This window comes from Mesoplodon mirus (assembly GCF_964341445.2).
Source record: "Mesoplodon mirus genome assembly, chromosome: 2".
NCBI classification, from domain to species: Eukaryota; Metazoa; Chordata; class Mammalia; order Artiodactyla; family Ziphiidae; genus Mesoplodon; species Mesoplodon mirus.
Genome location: NC_138977.1, coordinates 153,895,625 through 153,916,129, shown reverse-complemented (window position 1 = coordinate 153,916,129; position 20,505 = coordinate 153,895,625). Strand labels below are relative to the sequence as shown.

The 20,505-nt window shown below is 34.5% G+C and overlaps 1 protein-coding gene across 4 annotated transcripts in view; it reads left to right on the top strand.

The window, feature by feature from the left end:
• SEC24B (SEC24 homolog B, COPII coat complex component) overlaps window positions 1–20,505 on the top strand; it is a 91,950-nt gene that overhangs the window by 53,690 nt on the left and 17,755 nt on the right. For 2 of the 4 annotated variants that reach the window (XM_082600505.1, XM_082600503.1), the window contains 10 exons: window positions 443–523; window positions 3,578–3,789; window positions 10,125–10,306; window positions 13,003–13,105; window positions 15,353–15,479; window positions 16,183–16,292; window positions 17,379–17,491; window positions 18,760–18,878; window positions 19,241–19,296; window positions 19,543–19,749. In XM_082600505.1, coding sequence (XP_082456631.1) covers window positions 443–523; window positions 3,578–3,789; window positions 10,125–10,306; window positions 13,003–13,105; window positions 15,353–15,479; window positions 16,183–16,292; window positions 17,379–17,491; window positions 18,760–18,878; window positions 19,241–19,296; window positions 19,543–19,749 — 1,310 coding nt within the window. Of the gene's footprint in view, window positions 1–442; window positions 524–3,577; window positions 3,790–10,121; window positions 10,307–13,002; window positions 13,106–15,352; window positions 15,480–16,182; window positions 16,293–17,378; window positions 17,492–18,759; window positions 18,879–19,240; window positions 19,297–19,542; window positions 19,750–20,505 lie in introns of all 4 variants that reach the window. The other 2 variants (XM_082600504.1, XM_082600502.1) reach the window with 1 other exon arrangement.

The window sequence follows — 20,505 nt, the reverse complement described above, 5'->3', positions numbered from 1 at the left end:
CAGCTATGCTGAGTTATAAAAGTAATTAAAATTTAATTATCTTAAAATAGCGTGATATTGATATAGGGTATTTAATAGCTTGTGATTTGGTAGATCCAATCTTTGAGGTGTGATTTTATTAACATTTCTATCAATCTAAAATTGATGTTTGTGTGTTTGACTACTTTGAAAGCTGTGTATCTTTTCTTTAAGATGCCTTCATGTGTGTCTGCTTAAATTTTATTCCACTTATCAGCTCCGTATTCTTCCCACTTTCACCCCCTGTTCTTATTATCAGAAATTTATGTATGGTTTTTTAAATGTCATTAAACATCGGTCATTTCATGTTTTTAGGATCAGGAATTTTCCTAGATCAGCAAAACATCTTTTTCAAAATTGCCAAAGGTTGCTTTAAGATATGTTGTCATTTTAAACTTAGTAGATATTTTGGTTTTCCTTTTAGGTGTTGACAGCTCTTCTACCACAAGCAGTGCTTCTCCAATGCCCAACAGTTATGATGCCCTAGAAGGAGGCAGCTATCCAGGTAATTTGTTTTGTGCGTATTTGATGTTTATTTGAAAAGTTACCATCAATTACTTTCAAACATGAACATGTACTATACATAATTAGCAGACTATATTTTTAACAGAAAAAAAGGGACATTTTCCTGGTTTTTTCAGCCTTAATTTAATGGTGTAATTGTCATATAACAACTGTGGATGCTGTTTTTGGGAGGCCTAAGGAAATTTATTATTTGATTTTTGTTACCATGGTCTTTATCTTTTTCCTCTTTCTAAAAGACTTAATACTGAATAATTTTTCTCTTCTTTTCCCTTCTTTTTATGCTAATAATTCCTTAAATAAATTTTATATTTCTGTTCTCATGCTTAGGTCCTTGAATTTCTTCCAACTAGCCTCTGAATATAAATAGTCTTTGACTCTTTACTCCCCCTATGGCTCCTGGCTGCCTCCACCAGGTAAATAGATTAACCAACTTGGGGGTAGGTTTTGGAGGCATTACTTTTAACCATATCTGGAAGTAACTTTGGTCATACGTAGGAACAGGAGTGGTGGATAGTGTTTAAAAAAATTACGAACTGAACTTCTATAATGATTAGTTATTTCATTATAGCATCTTGTGCTGTGATCTTCCTCATTTGCCTGTCTCCTATCACCAACAGCCTGACAACCACACCTGACCTCCTTCTTTGTCTTTTCTTTCTAATGATTCCAAACTTTAGGATTAACAGAACAAGTAATTTTGCTCTTCGCCTTATTTCTTATCATGTTGTTAATTATCCAGGATGAAGCTTAATTGAAGTTGGAGTGTGCTGGACTTCACACACCGTCTTGCTATCACTGTTCTATGAGTCAGTAGAAAACTTTAATCTTCTCAGCTTAGTACAGAGTTCCCTTTTAACATTTCAAGAATACTTAAATAAGCTACTTAGTCTTTTGTGGTTAAGGATATTCTTTCCCTAGGGGTGTGTGTGTGTGTGTGTGTGTGTGAGAGAGAGAGAGAGAGAGAGTGTGTGTGTGTGTGTAAAAAGTTGTGGACCATTCCAAAAGCAATTACCATTGTCAAAATATTCTAGAAGAGTTACTTCATTCACTAAAAGGTGAATACTATTTATTCAGCTATCATATTTCATGAGCTTCAAATTAACCTGAAATAAAACATCTAATGTGGTATAGTTAAAAGATGATGGCCTTGGAGTTAGACCTTGCTGTGTTTATCTGTATTCATTTAATCAACAAATCTTAATCTTGTTATGAACTGTGCTTTGACAGTAAGCGAATAACCTTAGATAAATTTTCTAGCTATTTATACTGCACCAAAATTAAGGAAAGCTATGAACATCTATCACAGTAAGGTTAACTGAATTAAGTCTGTGTCAGGTACTAGGTAGATCTTAGGGACTATAGAAATGTATGAAGTACTGTCCTTTTCCTAAAAAAGGGGGGAAAAGTTTTAGACCCCCATGTTTAGGACTCCAGTTCTTCATTTCTTGAGCTGATGACTGGTGTCATGTTAAGAGACCTTTCTACCTACAGTCCCATCACAGTGAGGAGAGACAAGCAGGAAATCTAAGTATATGACACTGCACTGACGCTCTAGTCCTTTTAAGAGGTCTGGGAAGTTACCAGAAAGCCAGTAAGCCAGTGCTTGCCTAATTTGCACAAGACAATAGACAGCAGAATGTCTAGGAATGTCTCTTCAAAATGAGAGCGAAGAGAGTCAGTAGAAAGATGATTCCTCAATAAACTTTGAAAAAATAAATTTCTTAAGTCAGATGCTTTTAAGAACATATTTTCTTTTTGCAGAGTCTGATTGCTGGTGAAGAATATAATTTTTATATGAAAATATATAGTGAAATACAGTGACGAGAGATTAAAATACACATGTATTTTAGATTTGACTTTTTGTTGTTGTTATTCCTGTATATGGTGATAAAACTTTCTACAGTTTTTTTCCCCCAGTTTTAATCAAGTTTTAGTTTCTGTTTTAAATTTAAATAAAGGAAGAACATTCATTCATTACATTTTATTTGGCCTCTACTACATACCAGACATTGTTTTAGGAGCTGGACACTATTCTAGACTGTCTTTCATACTTTCATTTTTGCCTCTGCAAATAAAGCAGACTTCTAGGGGATTGTGGTAATATGCCACTCCTTCCGTGGACTTTTTTTTTTTAAATAAATGTCAGGGTCAGATAAAAAGGCAAGTTAGAGCAAAGAGTAGTTGACACTCTTTTTGTTTTTTGTTTTTAATTTATTTTATTTATTTATTTTTGGCTGTGTTGGGTCTTTGTTGCTGTGCGTGGGCTTTCTCTAGTTGCAGCGAGCGGGGGCTACTCTTTGTTGTGGTGAGCGGGCTTCTCATTGCGGTGGCTTCTCTTGTTGCAGAGCACGGGCTCTAGGCATGCAGGCTTCAGTAGTTGTGGCATGCAGGCTCAGTAGCTGTGGCTCGCGGGCTCTAGAGCGCAGGCTCAGTAGTTGTGGCGAACGAGCTTAGTTGCTCTGCAGCATGTGGGATCTTCCCAGAGCAGGGCTCAAACCCGTGTCCCCTGCATCGGCAGACGGATTCTTAACCACTGCGCCACCAGGGAAGCCCGACACTCTTTTTATTGCTTTGCTTTGTCTTCCGCTTCTTAGCGCCATTTCTGCTGAGAGAATAAAAGGAAAAATAACTGTATTTTAATATACATAAATATATATTTATATTATATGCTATGTGGTATTATATATATTTAATATGCATAAATATAAAGGTCTTATCTGTTAGAAATACCAATTGAAGTATTTGTCAATGAAATGATACGAAATGGGGTTTTCTTTTAAATACATGTGTAAAAAAAAAAAGATGGGATAGGAACATGTGAAACAAGATTAGCAAAATACTGATGATTATTAAAGCTGAGTAATGGATATATGGGGTTTATTATTCTATTCTCTCTACTTTTGTGTATGTTCAAAATTTCTCATAATAAAAAAGTTTTAATAAAAAGGGAGATGCCAAAGGCTATGGGCTCAGCCAAGAGTATTTGTGGAGTCCTGACTTTCAGTTGTCAACACCATGCTTTTCCCTTTGTTAGACATGCTTTCTTCATCGGCAAGCAGCCCTGCTCCTGATCCCGCTCCTGACCCTGCTCCAGCTCCAGCTGCTCCTCAGCCTTCAAAAATGGCCAAGCCATTTGGGTATGGTTATCCAGCTCTGCAGCCTGGATATCAGAATGCTACAGCACCACTTAATTCCGGAGTGCCACCCAGTAGCCCAATGTATTCTGGATTCCAGCAGTATGCTCAAGTATGTATTTAGTCATAAAAAAAAATCCTATAAAAATTGTGAAACTATTATCAATTCTGACAAATTCCTGGTGATTCAAATGGATCATAGGTATGAATACAGGTAAGTCTAGATCAAACATACATAGAATTTGATTCCAGTTTTTGTGTGTGTGTGTGTGTGTGTGCGCGTGTGTGTGCGCACATGCGTACATAGAAGAAGATGAAAGGTATTACTGTGATTTTTCTTTTCTGCATTGTACTTTTATTTTTCAGGGGTTCTGCAATGTACAGGTATTAATTTTATGATCGGGAAATTAAAGTAAATGTTATTTTAAATTCTGTATTACTAAGCTGCCTTTCTCCTCAAAAAATGACATGGTATAAGTGTGGTTTGGGATTTTGGTCTCAGTTCTTAACTTGAAGAACTCTCTGTGACATATAACTGAAATTGGTAAAAGCCTCCATACACATACATGCTCATTAATACATTTGTTCATAATTACTGCTATGACCTCTTTTGACATGACCTTTCTTGGAGTTACCTGTTAAATACCATATCAGTTTAATAATAGGACAATAAGTATTTTACATTTATATTTATTGGGAAAAAAATAAAATATAAGGAAACAATTTAAATGGCAAAAGCATTCTACTTACAATAAAAAACTGCTCGTAGTAGACTAACCTTACAGAAATTTCATCTGGTGGTGAACTGATGAAAATTAGAGGGGAAATAAGAAAACCATTTGTTCCTGGAATTTAATCTTAGAATTAAAGCACAGAAGAAAGAAGGAAACTGGGAGAGGCACTGGAGAAATGTGGTTGGTTAGTACAGATTTCCCTGCCTTCCATTTGTTAGATTTTCTTTATGACTTTATTGGTCCAGATGGAACACCACTATTTCAGGGTAACTGAGCAATAATGATTTAAGCACATAGCTAGGATGTGCTTTTAAATTCTTACCTGTGTACTAAAAAAAAGGTTATAGATTTTAATCTAATATTAACATTAACAAGCTAATTTTAAAAGCAGCCATTTATTTTTGAAGTCCTAGTTAGAATATCTTAATTTAGCTTTTAGCAGCTTTCTATAGTAAAATTGAAGTGCCTTTAAATGTTGCATTTAGTATAACCCCAGTGGGAGGGTTCTGAAATCTAAGGGCTTTCTTTGTGTTCATTTATTTATGATGACCTTTATTAAGTAGTGGGAAACCCCAATGGCTGCCCTTTGAGGAAGAAAAAACTTAAATTAGTTTTTCAGGGTAGAAAAACAGGGAAAAAGTTGATGTTTAAAAATGAAAATAAAAAATAGAAAAATATTTTAGTGAATATGTAAAAAACCAGATACAGATACTGTATGGCTTTTTTTTTTAACCAAAAAAAATGTGCATGATCAACTGTAGGAAAATGCAGATAAGCGAAAAAGAAGAAAATAAATATCAATCAATACTCCAACCATCAAGATATAAAAAGTAACAGTTGGAGTCTGTCCTTCTGGGTTTCTTGCTGTATGCATTTGCAGGAGAAAGCCAGTAAAGAAGCTGGTCATGTAAATGACTTATTTACACAAACAAATAAGTTGATAAATATGGGCATTGTTTTGCATTTTTTTAAAATCCTTGAACAGCATAAGAGGAAACCTTTCTATATTATTACATATCCTTTACCTGATAGCTGCATAACACTTTATAATCACCCAGTCTGCCACTATTGGGCATAACTTGAGTGTTAAAATCAAAATATACACGTGTGCACAAACCTTGTGCATTCGTCTCATTATTTCCTTGGATGAAATCTCTTCAGGTGAAATTAGTGAATCATAGCACCTAATTTTACCGGTCTTTGGAATTTCTCTCTACTTATTCATTCAGTGAAAACTTAACTGAGTTTCTACTGTGTGGCAGCCCTACTCTAGGCACTGAGGTTACAAGAGGAAGCTAAGTGAACAAAACAGAGTTCCCTCTCTCAAGCAACTTGGTGGGAAGGCAGGGCCAATGGGACAGTAAGTAAGTAAAGCAATAAATTAACAAACTAGTTTCAGGGACTTCCCTGGCAGTCCAGTGGTTAAGACTTTGCCTTCTAGTGCAGGGGGTACGGGTTCGATCCCTGGTCAGGGAGCTAGGATCCCCATGCCTAGTGGCCAAAAAACCAAAACATAAAACAGAAGCAATATTGTAACAAATTCAATAAAGACTTTTAAAAAATAAAAACGAAAACATGCTAATTTCAAATAGTTACAAGTGCTATGAATCAAGAGGAGTGGAAGAAATTGCAAGGGTTGGGTATAAAGAGTAAACAGGAAGGCCCTCATTATAGAAGTTATGTTTGAGTTAATATTTGAATGACAGGAAAAGCCAGACATGGAAAAATCTGGGGGTAGAGGATTTCAGGTTGAGGAAACATATATACAGAAACGTTAAGGCAGGAGCAACTTTAACACGTTCTAGGACCAAAGTCCCAGTGTGGCTGGAACTCAGTTAGCAATGGGAAGAATAATAGGAATGAGATCAGAGAGCTAGGGAAGAACCATAGTCAGAAGCTTGGATTTTACATCAAGTGCAAAGGGAAAACATAGGAGACTTTATGTAATGGAATGAAATCTGATTTACGTATTTAGAGGCTCATTTGGCTACTATGTGAAGAACAGATTAGGGCCGGGAGTATTTGAAAAGATAAAAATGGAAACAGGGAGACAAATGGAAGCTTTGCCATCATCCCAGAAATAGATAATTGGGCTTTCTTCTAAGGTGGTATTGGCAGAGGTAGTGAAAAGTGGATGAATAAGGGATATCTTTTGACTTATTGATGGATCGGATGTGGCGGGTGAGAGAAAGAAAGCATCAAGGATAACACTTAGGTTTTTGGCAGGGCATCTGGATAGAGGGTACTGTATTTACTTAGATGGTAAAGACAGAGGAATAGTTCTGAGAACAGGAATCGAATTGGCCATATTAAGTTAGAATACTTAATAGACATCCAAGTGGAGATGTATAGTAGACGGTAGTTGATCAGTATTTGGTGGTCAGGTATGGAGAAATAATGTACCAATTTATATTCCTAGCAAAAGTGTCTTTGCATACTTTTCCATATTACTAAGTATGCCAAGTATTATATTTTATAAGCAAAAATATTAAATTATTTTCATAATTATTAGTTATTTGTGTTTCTTTACCAAAATCCCTGTTCATATTCTTCCACCATTGTTCTATTCAGGTCCTTCTAGTTTGTAACATTTTTATCTAATAATATATTGCAATTTTTTTCCCCCAGCTTGACACTTGTTTTTAATTTTAATGTTTTTTTTCTTAATTGGAGAAATGTTTAATTTTATATAGTCATATTATAATTTCTTTTGTTTTTACCTTGGTATCTTTTTTTTTTTTTTTTTTTTTTTTTTTTGCGGTACGCAGGCCTCTCACTGTTGTGGCCTCTCCCATTGCGGAGCACAGGCTCCAGACGCGCAGGCTCAGCGGCCATGGCTCATGGGCCCAGCTGCTCCGCGTCATGTGGGATCTTCCCAGACCAGGGCACGAACCCGTGTCCCCTGCCTCGGCAGGTAAACTCTCAACCACTGCACCACCAGGGAAGCCCATTTACCTTTGTATCTTTTAAAAGTCTTTTCAACCTTAAGATTAGGGAAAAATTCCCTCTATATATTTTTTTTTACTTTGGTGATTTCACTTTTTTGCATCTTTTAAGGTTTTGTTTTGGTACATAATGTAAATAATAAATCTCATTTCTCCCCCCCCATATATATTCAATAGTTAGCTCTAATTTCACTGGTATTTATTAAATAATCTATCTTTCCTCATTGATTAAATATTCCACCCTTATTTTGTATCCTAGATTCTTAAATTTAAATTCTTAAATTCTAAATTCTTATCTTAAACTTGGGTCTGTTTGAGGTTTTCCATTATACACTGTTACTGATCCATGTAATCATTTTTGTCTCCTCCTTTACAGCTCTACTGAAAACTGAAAGAATCTCTTGTATTATCCAGTTTTGGGTTTTTTTCCTTAGGACCATCAGCTTCAGTTACTGTCAACAGTTTGTTATACTTGTTTGACCTATCCTCTACACACACACACACACACATACACACACATACACACACACACACACACACACACCCCTCTCTTTTCTTACTGAGGGTTTTAAAGCTAATCCTGGGCAAGGGGAGGCAGGGAGATGGAAAAGATAATTTCTTGCAAACCACAATACCACTATCATATCCAACAAAATTAACAATAATTTCTAAATGTTGTTTAAAATTCAGTCCATATTCAGATTTGCCCGACTGTTTCAGTATTGCTCTTCTGTAGTTGGTTTGTTCAAATCAGGAGCTAAGCAAGACTTACTAATTGAATTTGCTTATGTCTCTTAATTCTCTTTTTAATTTTAAAACAAAGCTCCACCCCCATTTTTTGTGCCTTTGATCTTTTGAAAAACCTGGGTCTCTTGTCCTGTAGAATGTTCCACATTCTGAATTTGGCTGATTGCTTCTTGTGGTATCATTTAACTCGTTCCTCTGTTCCATTTTCTATGTTATTAGAAATTAGATCTAATGGCCCAATTATATTCAGGTATATTACTTCATTTATTTATTTCCCTAAGCCAAAATACAATATATTTTGGTTCTGTGTACATTACAATAATAATTGGTTGTCTCACTTTTAGTGGTGTTAGGATTGATTAGTGGGTTCATATGGTGACAACCTGATCTTTTCATTGTGAGGTTCCTCATTATGCTTTTACCCAGTGGCTTTATCATCTATTGATACCTGTTTATCGTCTATTCCAGATGACCATTACCTGTATCATTTATTTCCATATGGGTTGTAAAATAGTGATTTTCCTGACTTTATCATTTTGCACTGATTAGCTAGAATTCTGCAGTACATTCACATAATGGAGTGCTCGATAACTACAAAAAAGAATGTGGAAAATCTCTATATACAGACATAGAGTTATTGCCAGGACTTTTTTTTTTTAGGTGAAAAAACGGGTCATATTTAGAGCAGTGTATATATTAGTTTATATTTGTAGATACAGACAATGGAAGATTAAACCAAAAACTGATAAAAATAGTTATTTAGGGGGAGGGATCAAGAGTGAAACAAGATATCTCTGAATTATTGTAAAGTTTTGACATTAGAATTAGGTAAATTTTGTTTACTCAAAAAAGATTATTAAGTGGAAAAAAAGATGAAAAGCAATCCTTAAAAATTAAAATCAAACAAAAACAAGCAAACCAGTTTATCAAGTTGGATACATTCTGATACAGAAAAAAAGTATTGTTCTAACTAATCTTAAAACTCAGTATTTTGTATGTTCTCAATGGGAAATAATCCAAGGACAAAAAGAACTACAAAGAAATCTTTATTTTAATAACTTTACATTTATAATAATATTAGTGTTGTCATTTTGGAACTATTTTAGTATATTGTAGGATAAAACAAATAAGTAAGGCTGTTACCATTAGGAATCAAGATTTTCAGCAAAAGAGAAGAGAGATGCAGGCATAAAATCAAAAAAGTTAAATTAAAACACCATCATCTTAAATTTGAATTGGAAATGTCAATGTGAACTGATTATTCTTTTTCTTCTATTTAAAAATGTATTATGTTTTCTATCTCTACGTATTGTAGAAGTCTGGAAGTAATAACAGCACACTAGCAGTGAACACCCTTATTATCCAGATTATGGTCTCTAGATACCATCCCTACTTAAAAGGAACCAAGAATCTTTTTTGGATAAGTGATTGATTTGAAGTCTGAAGGAGGAATGGTACAGAATGTCATGCCAGAAAGCAAGGAAGCTAACAGAGGCAATGGGTTCATATCAAAAGGACACTGGGGTCAGCTTTAAGGGGATCTCACTGGCCAAAGATTGGATAGTTTGGCCATCAAAGTGAATACTAACTAATAATATAAAGGGAAGCAAAAAATAAGCAAAGCAGAACTCATTGAACATCATTGTCATTTCTACGGCATCAACTCATTCTGAAAATTGAAAAAACTTTAAAAACAAGCATTTACCCTGCTTTTCCAGTATGAAAGATATTCAGAGAAACCAAATTCTTGATGTTGAAAAAAGCATTATTTAAATTTTATTGTGGAGTTTAATCATGCAAATAAGGTTTAAATTTATTCAGCATTTTTGCTTTGAGTTTTTTCAAGAGTGCTTTAAACTGAGCTGTCCTATTAAGTTATTTTACTGTTACAAAGCCAGATTTAAATTTTTTTTAATCTTCTTGCCTTTCTGTATGTTAACATCCTATATATAGGATAATAAATTTTATTCATGTTTGTTAACATTGTTCTTTTGTTTTGCTTTGAAATGCCTTTTCAGCAGTATCCTGGTATGAACCAGCTGTCCTCCAGTCTGGGAGGATTGAGTCTTCAGAGTTCTTCACAACCAGAAAGTTTGAGACCTGTAAACCTTACTCAGGAGAGAAATATTTTACCCATGACTCCTGTGTGGGCTCCTGTACCTAACTTGAATTTAGACCTCAAAAAATTAAACTGTAGCCCAGAGTAAGTATTTAATTTATAATCTTTAGTAAGTAAAACCTTGTCAAAAACGTTGTATGACTTTCAAAAATAGTAAAAGTACTATGGTATTAATTCCTTGATTGGAAGTTTTGTTAATGTGAACTCTTGTAAATTAGTTTGTATAGAAATTCTAGATGTAAAATTCAATTTAGGTCATTGGATCCTGTCCCCATCTCTGTCGCCATCCAATCTCATTCCCTATCATCTAATGCTAGGAAATGTTTTTTCTATTTTAGTGAAGGGTTTTAGGAACCCAAATCTAATTATATTTTTTTTCTTAAATTTCTTTTTCCTCACTTTTCACCAGTAGTAACTTCTGATGTCTTTTAAATAAAGTGAAATCTTTAAAATTTTATGCACTTCAGTCTCTGCTTGAAAAGGATACAAATGTCATTTGTGTAATCCCAACAACAGGTTTAGATAAATAATTTATCTCTGAATTTTCTTTTCCCACTCAGTGTAGAATGAGAAGACCACTGCCCCCAGGCATATTTATCCAGCCTGAATTTAGATTTGGATTTTCTTTATTGAATATTTCCTCACCTTATGGAGAAGTTTAGCTGGCAGCCTCCATCTGGTGGCCACAAACCCCTGGTATATCGTCTGGGTGGATGAGCTCTGTTACTCACCTCATAGTGCACCCAAAACCAAAAGTTCTCTGTTATTACCTGCTTTCCTTACTTCTGTCTCATAAGAATAGGATATTCATCTGCACCCAGACATCCTCCTGCTTGTGGAAACTCTCCTCAAAAAGTAAACAGTGATTCACAGACAACATTCACAAACAACTCTGATTCACAACAACATCACAGACAGCATTTCTTCCTTGCATTAGGATTAGTGTTCTTTAGAGACCATATATATAAATATATATGTATATATATATGGTCCCATATATAGAGAGACCATATATATATATTTTTTTTTATCTATATATATATTCTTTTTTTAAAGGCAGTAGTTTTCTAGCTTTTAAAAAAACTAAGTTCCTCTTTTTTTCAACCAAAGTCTTACATAGATTTCCAATACAGGAAACAGAAAATGGAGGTGCTTCAAGGGTTCCACCTCTTCTACCACACCCTACCACCAGCATCCCCATCAGTGCCAAAGGCAGTGCCAAGATCATTTCTATAAAAATGTATAATCATTGATTCTAGATTGAAAGTAGCTGCCTATCCTTCTGAATGTAACTTGCCATCAGGTCGATAAGTATGTGGATTATGGCCTTGTACTATGAATGGTTAGGCATCCCCCAAGTAGGTAAATATAGTCTATGTATATGTGTAAGAGATCACATAGGTAGGGAATGGTGTCTGTGTTTCTACTCAGTTGTGTGTTTTCTGTGAAAATATCTCTTATCAAAACAACAAAGCAGAGTAATAGGCTTTAGAGAATAGGCTTTAGAGTTTGACAGACCTAGGTTCATACCATGGTTCCACTGATAAGTAGCTGTGAAACTGCCAATTACTCAACTTCTCAAACCTCGGTATTGTCAACTGTAAAACAGGAATAATAATTCTGCCTACATATTAAGATAAATCATTCAATATTTACTGAATGCCTTCTAAATAAAGTACCAGGCACTGTTTCTAGGTGCTGGGAATGAAGCAGTAAACAAAACAAAGTTCTCAATCTGATACAACCAATATCCTATTAGGGAAGACACACTGTGAACAGTCAAACCAATGGGTGTATAATGTAAATGTAATTTCAGAGAATAACTATGAAGTAGAGAGTAGTAAGGGTGGAGGTTGACTATTTTTAATTGAAGAGTCGGGATGGGTTTTCCCAAGGAGTTATTAACATTTGAGTAGAGATGTGAATGAAATGAGGGAGCAAGATGTGACTCTTGAAAAAGAGTGTGCCAAGCTGCATGAACAGCAAATGCAGAAGTCCTGTAGCCAGAACCAACTTGGCGTGTTCAAGGAACGTCACCAGCGTGGAGTCAACCCATAACTGGATATCTCTACATATAGTCAAGCACTCCTTGAAATTCCTGTCACAGTTTCCAGTTCCTATGCTTCTTATCTCTTTGGTTGCTCCTTTATTGATTCTGTGTCTACTGACCTTAAGTTACTTACTCTATGAGAGGAATAGTGCCAGGGTGACACAAGGACAAAATGATCTCTAATCTCAAATGGAGAAGATAAAGAAAGTACACAACCAAGTAAAGCAGATCAGACTAATTGATAACACAGAAGCATAAACAGATCTCAGAGCACAGAGGAAGAAGTCTTTCTTTCTGACTTGTGATCAAGGGTGAGGATGGTTTCACAAGAAGCTATAACTTTGATGAGTCTCATAGAAAGATTAGGAGTTCAGCAGATGAAGAATGACAGCAAAGCAGGAACAGCATCATGAAAGCTGTACTTTTTCACTCATGTTATCTACTCCCTCCTGTTCATGCCCTGATAGTCATGATGGAGTTACTGTTTGTTCCTGAATGTGTTGTACTTTTTCACCATGAAAATGTTGAGTCCTTAGTTTAGGCCTTTTGACATATAAATTACATATATGCCCATTTAAAGTAATCAGGACCCTCCTAATTGTAGTTATGTAATATACCCAAATGATTTTCATGTATGCCCTTAAATGTTTAGTTATCTACAACTATCTACATCAATATTGTTTTTTATTTCTGATAGCTAATGTAGTCTGTGTTGTTTATATCTTTGCAGTTCATTTCGTTGTACTTTGACAAATATTCCACAGACACAGGCTTTACTGAATAAAGCTAAGCTTCCTTTAGGATTGTTGTTACATCCCTTCAGAGACTTAACGGTAAAGTAACATTTTAAAATATTAGTGGGTACTGACCTGTGTACTTATGTGCGAGGTATTCAGATTGTATATTTTCTTAGAATTTTTTTCATTTTCTTTCATTTGAAGCTAGAATTAATCATTTCTGTCAGTTTCAATACAGCAAACATTTTCGGTCACCTGCTTTGTGACAGGCCCTAAACTAAGCACTGGTAAATACAAAGATAATTAAGTCATTGATGTTGCCCCTAAGAAATTCTTATCTAACAGGGGACAAAGATATCCCAAATAATTACAGTGCAAATAATTACAGTGCAGGAAAACTAATACATGTAACTAATCAAATTCTATGAAGTACTTAGGTGGTGAATATAGTATTGGAAGGGATTTCCTCTGGGTACAGTAGCAGACTTTTCTACAAGTAATGAGATCTGAGCTGGATTTTGAAAGGTTAGTATTTTTAGAAGTTGGAAAGGCCGTAGAGGATAGATAAACTTTAGGAGTTCTTTTTTAAACATAAAGGAAACACCAGCAATGATATGCATTTAGGGAGGAAAACCATATGGTTGTTCCCAACTGTATTAATCAAATAACCTTTGTAATAATAAAGTTTAAATGCTTCAAGTCTATTGAATTAAAACATTACTTTTTAAAGTTTCCATAGTCTGTTGGCCTTAATACCTAGCTTGCTGGATTTTTACACATACTTCTGGTATTTCATGCAGATATGTTGAATTTAATTTAAAATTTCTAAACTTCAGAAATAACGTTTATCCAGATACATTCTATTTATACTTTAAGTTGCATTTCTCCCTCACACATTTTTATGACTGTAGTTTTCTACGTTCATCGCTACTGAGTTTCTTTTCCTCTCATTCAACCAAAAAATATTTATTGACTACCTATCATGCTGGATGCTGAGGATACAGAGGTCATTGCTTCCTCGTGGAGCTTTCTTTCCTACTAGGATGTATAGAAAGGAGCAAAGTGAATAGAAAATAAAATAATTATAATATGCAACAAGTACCTTGAATTTATTCATTCAGTAAATACTATTTGATCACCTGTAATAAAATTGCAACCTTTATCTCGAAACCAAGATAGTTAATTTCCCATATACATAGGTGAAATTTTTTTTTTTTTTTGGCTGCATTGGGTCTTTGTTGCTGTGCGTGGGCTTTCTCTAGTTGCGGCGACCGGGGACTACTTTTCGTTGCAGTGCGCGGGCTTCTCATTCTTCTCATTGCAGTGGCTTCTCTTGTTATGGAGCATGGTCTCTAGGCACATGGGCTTTAGAGCGCAGGCTCAGTAGTTGTGTCGCATGGGCTTAGTTGCTCCGCGGCATGTGGGATCTTCCTGGACCAGGGCTCGAACCCATGTCCCCTGCATTAGCAGGCAGATTCTTAACCACTGCATCACCGGGGAAGTCCCCGAAAATTTTTGTCTAAATACATATTCCATATGTGATACCTTCTGGAAGTATATACACTAAATTGGCAGCAGTGACTTCCTCTGGAATGTAGAATTCTGGATAATTTTTTATTTTCTTATTTTCAGTTAAACATATTTCCTGATTTTTTCACAAATGATATGTAGTTATGTAATAAAAATTATTTTTGTGAAAAAAATTAAGTACAAAAATAAATGTTTATGTATGGATAGGGAGGAAAAAAGCCAGAAGGAAATATACTAAAATGTTATCAGGAGTTAATTCAGGGAGATAGAATAATATGTATCATATTTTCTAAATTTCTTATATTGAATATAAAGTTCCTTCCCCAAACTAAGCATAAAGAGATGTATAGTGTTTGAGGCACATGTGTTTGGTTTCTCGTGGCCACAGTCCCCAACAGGACTGTGTGGCTGTCTAACAAGCAGGGTCTTGAGAGTCTGTTACCAGGTGCAGGCAAGCAGCAAAGACAAAGGCATTTTTATATGGTGCATGTTTCTTTCTCACTCTTGTTTCTTGAGTTTAGCTGATAGCTGAGGTTATTCTATTTTCTTGGCCAACCAGGCTTTTCTTGTCTGCCAGTAACTTTCATTACATTTGGTTTGACTTTATTTTAGTGTTATTTTATAGTTTGCGACAGAAGAGGGAGAAAACTTGATAGCTGCTTGTGTTGCTTAGTGCACCACTGGATTTTATTAAAATGTTTCAATTTCAAAACACGAGTGTGGTTTCTGTTCTGTATATGGAGCAGAGCAGTGTGTGGTCCATTTTCCTCTGGAGTGCTTTTTCTGCTACAACAGCTTTATTTTATTTCCTAGCAATTACCAGTGATAACATCCAGTACCATTGTGAGGTGCCGATCTTGTCGAACATATATCAACCCTTTTGTATCCTTCATTGATCAACGTAGATGGAAATGCAATTTGTGCTATAGAGTTAATGATGGTGAGTTTCAGATTCTTAAAATAAGTGTGTTTTATATTATTTTAAACATTTTGACATTTTTGCCGTTATCTGGTCTCTCTCTCCTCATTGCTTTAAAAACTTCCATGCCACTTTTAATGGAGAGAATACAGGCTAGGGACACTTCGTTTTGGCTGGCCAAGGGAATAATTGATAATGAGGAGAGTGACGGGGAGGGGAAAGTAAAAAGAATTCGTAAATACAGCAGTGAAGGTCATGCAGATGAGATCATGCAGACTAATTATGCTTGATCCTGACAAGTTAAGGTTGTCTTCTGTTTGTACATTTGGTTCATTCAACTCAGTGTGGATCTCTGCCAGTATGTGTGAACACATGTGTGCATGTGTATCTATTTTCCCCTTTAGTCATTCTTAGGTCCTGTTAGTATAATTGCTTTCGAATCTGTGTTTCTGTCTGATTTCTTTTCCATGTCATGTGATACAAGAAATAGGGCACAAGCCTAAGAAGCAAGATTACTTGTATCCTGGTTTTCTCATCAGATTTAAGTAAATAAGTTTTTTTATCCTTCTGATTTATTTTTTTAAAGAGGGCTTAAGGCATTAGTTTTTATCATTAGATCTTCACAGAACTGTTGTAAACCTCATAAATATTGATGATAGAGGAGTTTATTTCTAGGCGTGTATATGTGTTACTAAATTTGTACTGGATTCCTAATCTTATCTAGTTCCTGAAGAATTTATGTATAATCCCCTTACCCGATCTTATGGAGAGCCTCATAAACGGCCAGAAGTTCAGAATTCAACTGTGGAGTTCATTGCTTCTTCAGATTATATGGTAACTATTCAGTGTTAAAATTAGTCATGGGATGCAATTGTATTGGTTATCTGTAATTTGCTGTTAAGTGAATTCTTGTCTAAATTTTGAAATTGTCCATAGTATGAATTTTTTGAAATAGTGCTGAAAGTTTATACTTAATAAATAGAAAGCTCTTTGTAAAGATTACTTGATCTCCTAGAATAATGCAGTTATATCACTAAGAAACCTTGGTAATGTTTCATGATGAGCACTAGCATCTACAATTTGTTGTCATTTTGATTTGATTACTTGCATGGAATGAATATAAATATTCTTTTTACCATTTTCCTTAAACAGAAAAACTCATGTTTTTGCCAAAAACTGCCATTTTTAGGCTCTTAAAGATATCACCATCTTACTGGTTCACCCAGTACAAATATCAAGATAAATGGATATTAACTTGAATCTGACTTTTCTCTTTCCACTTCATCATAAAATTCTACCTGTTTTTTAATTATACTGATTCTTCAGATCTCATTCTTCTTTTCCACTTACAAAAACAAATTCTTTGCCTAAGTTCTGCTCATTTCTTTATTATTTCTACTCATTTAAAATATCTGTATAATAACTTGCATTTCTTCTGTGTCCTCACTTCTAATCTTTGTTGTCTGCATAAATGTAAAATGTTGCTAGTGGGAAAAGGTGAATAGGGACAACTAATGTGTATGAAGTTCCTGGTGCTTGGCCCATTTCCTTCTTTATTTTTATGATTTTTTTATGATCCTTTGTGTCCAATTTCGCATCTGCCCACTGAACTACTATTTTCTCGTCTGTTTCCATATTAACTATATTTTCCATTTTAACTCATGGTCACTTTTACTCTCAACTTCTTCTTTACAACTTGTTATATTCCCAACTCTGTTCTGGCTCCTTAGGAATCAGTCTAATTGAAGTGGTGAAGTAAGAAGTAATCTTTAATTTTTAGCATATGACCTATATGATTCTTGATTGGCATATCTTCTTTTTTTTTTCCGATTACACTCAGTAAATATCCAGTAGTAGTTGTGATATAAAAAGAATAAATTATACATACTAAATGCGTTACATTATTTCTATTCCTTTCAGCTTCGTCCACCTCAACCAGCAGTTTACTTGTTTGTTTTAGATGTGTCTCATAATGCAGTGGAAGCTGGATATTTGACAATTTTGTGCCAGTCACTGTTAGAAAATCTAGACAAGTAAGAATTTTTTTTACTCATTGTGTGTGTGTGTGTGTGTGTGTGGTGTGTGTGCGCGTGTATGAAGTGTTTATTAGCAATTTATGGGGTTGGTTTTTATTCAATTTGATTTCATTCATTTGTCACTAAAAGAGTACATCCAGGCTACTTCAGAATAAAGATCCTGCTACTTAGATTATTATGATTTGTGACTTGATATCTGATTCTTAAAACCGTAAAAGTTTTAATACTTGGTAAGGAATTTAGATCTCATCTAACTATCCCTCTGACTTAGCAGATCTGAGCACTGGGACTCAGAAAATTCAACTTAGCCAGGGTATCAAGAGAGAAATGAGAGAAATCTAGCTGTAATTTATGCCTGAGCAAGGAGTTTTTCATAAGATAGTTTCAAATGTGCTAATGAGAGAATGAGCCAAATAAAGGGAAGGAGGGAATTGATTTTGTGCTTAAAACTTCAGGAAACCAGAAACTGAACAGGCACATTAGTAAGGAGCTTTATTGTGGAAGTGGAAACAGAGTATAGCATAGGGTGCTTATACTTGGCTTTAATTCCTACCTGTGTGTCTACCAGTATTAGTCATGAAGGAGACCCATAAATAACTTAAAAAATGAACCTTCCAAATCTCTGGAAAACAAAGTTGTTTATACATTTCTTTTTCTACTCCAACACTCATAAGAAATATGACTTAAGATTGTTAGTAAGAGTAGTTTCCTATTGCAGTGATTCTTGACATGTGTAGAGGTGTAAGGGTGGTTATATATGAATATTTTGTCAGAAGTACTAGGTTATTCCAAAAGGTTCTTCTCTCCCATCTTCCATTTGAGTTTGAGAGTCCTTGCTCTACTGAGTGCTAGCTGTAGCCACCATAATTGCATGTCACTGCTCTTGGCCTGTGAATAAACTGATAACATTGAGACATTCAAGATTAAAAACATCCATAGACATTAAATGATTTGCTTTTAGATTCTGTTAGTAACTTGGAGTTTTCATATTTTTATCCTTGATTGAAGCATTTGCCTTTTTTAAGTCTCAAGTGCTTAATTCAGACATAATTTCAGCATTGTGTGGCAATGGAAGACCCTATGCAAAGAAATAGTTTTTAAGACTGAAGAGTTAGCTTGCTGGAAAAGTATATGAGAATATAGCCCTAGAAATAGGAGCCAGTCCAACAAAGATGAGTGACTGCGAATTCAATGGACTATGCAAAGACAAAAAGATAACATTGGGAATGAAAAATAGTTTTTAAAATTATCATTTCTTTCTTTAGGCTTCCTGGAGATTCACGAACAAGAATAGGATTCATGACCTTTGATAGCACTATTCATTTCTACAATTTACAAGAAGGATTATCACAGCCTCAGATGTTGATTGTGTCTGATATAGATGGTAAGCAGTGAATAAAATAAAACTCTGTTTATTAATAAAACAGAATTTTGGAATTAAGCCTGCTTTATTTTACAGTACATCTTGTCATAATGCTATACGGATAATTTGACCTACTTTGGTATTTGTTTTAAAATAACTTTTCCTGGAAAATACTTGATTCTAAGTTTTTTACACCCATGTCTGTGTACTTATACATGCTCGAGCACACACACACATATAATACACACAGTGTATATATATATTTAATAAAGCAATATTATGGTACCCGTTACATGTATGGCCTTAGAAAAACTAAGATTTTTTAATTCAGAATTCTTTTGGCTTGATTTATCATTTGGTTAAAATATATGTTTTCCCTATAGATGTTTTCCTACCTACACCGGATAGCTTACTGGTGAATCTGTATGAAAGTAAAGAGGTGAGATTGATTTTTTTCCTTAAAGTATTAAAGTATTTCTCTTACTTCAACTGATTACTAAAATGCTGAACATGTGTTTACTTGGTGTATATTAACATTGCAGTAGACAATGTAGGTAGATATCTGTTGACTACTCACTTTACAGTCCTCCAAAGTGTAGTGGCACGTACTATACTCTGGAATATTTTAAAGAAGAATATTGCTTTGCCTTCTCAGTAATTCAATTTTTAATCTTTGTTTTCCCAGCTTATAAAAGACTTATTGAATGCATTACCAAATATGTTCACCAATACAAGAGAAACACACAGTGCCCTGGGTCCTGCGCTCCAGGCTGCCTTTAAATTAATGTCTCCAACAGGTGGCCGTGTGTCTGTATTTCAGACACAGTTACCTTCCTTGGGGGCAGGACTTCTGCAGTCCAGAGAAGATCCTAATCAGAGATCAAGCACAAAGGTATTTTATATTAGTTTCTCTGTCATATTTAAGATCATGTCTTCTACCTCTATAGACTGTGTAATTATTTGTTATTCTATTTTTCTACTTCATTGATAGTAAAAAAAAAAAAAAAAGAAAACTGGTAAGAGAGTTTAATTCAATTATTGTTTTGTTTTTGTGTTACGGTGTGTTCTTTTTATTACTTTGTTTACAAGTCATAGAAATTTAGAAATTATCTACTCTAACCCTTTTATTTTACAAATGAGGAAACAGATTAAATGGTCTTGCCAAAAGTTATTAAGTATTTAATGGTAAAGGTGTGACTTGATTTTCTGACTCCACTGTTCTTTTCTATTTCACAAGTGATTATACTTACTAAATCTGAGATATTATAATTTAACATGCACATACTAATAAAGTTTTTTATTATAAAGGTAATATAAATCATTGTATAAAACTTGGAAAGTGGAAACAAATACAAGTCAATTATCTCACTGTCAAGATAATAGCATTTAGTTATACAAATACAAATAAGCATAACTGGGTATCATACATTATTCTATATTTTTTAAATGACTTTTTTCATTGAAGAGTACATAGCATTTTCTGAGGTCCCTAAAAATTCTCCTAAAAAAATTTTTTTAGTAAATGTGAAAAACTCGATTTAATTAATTGCCTGCTAGCTGTTGAATAGTTGTTGCCAGCGTTTTCACTATTAAAAAAAAAGAATATGAGGCTGAATATTACTAGGGTTTTACATGAAGATTTGGTCAG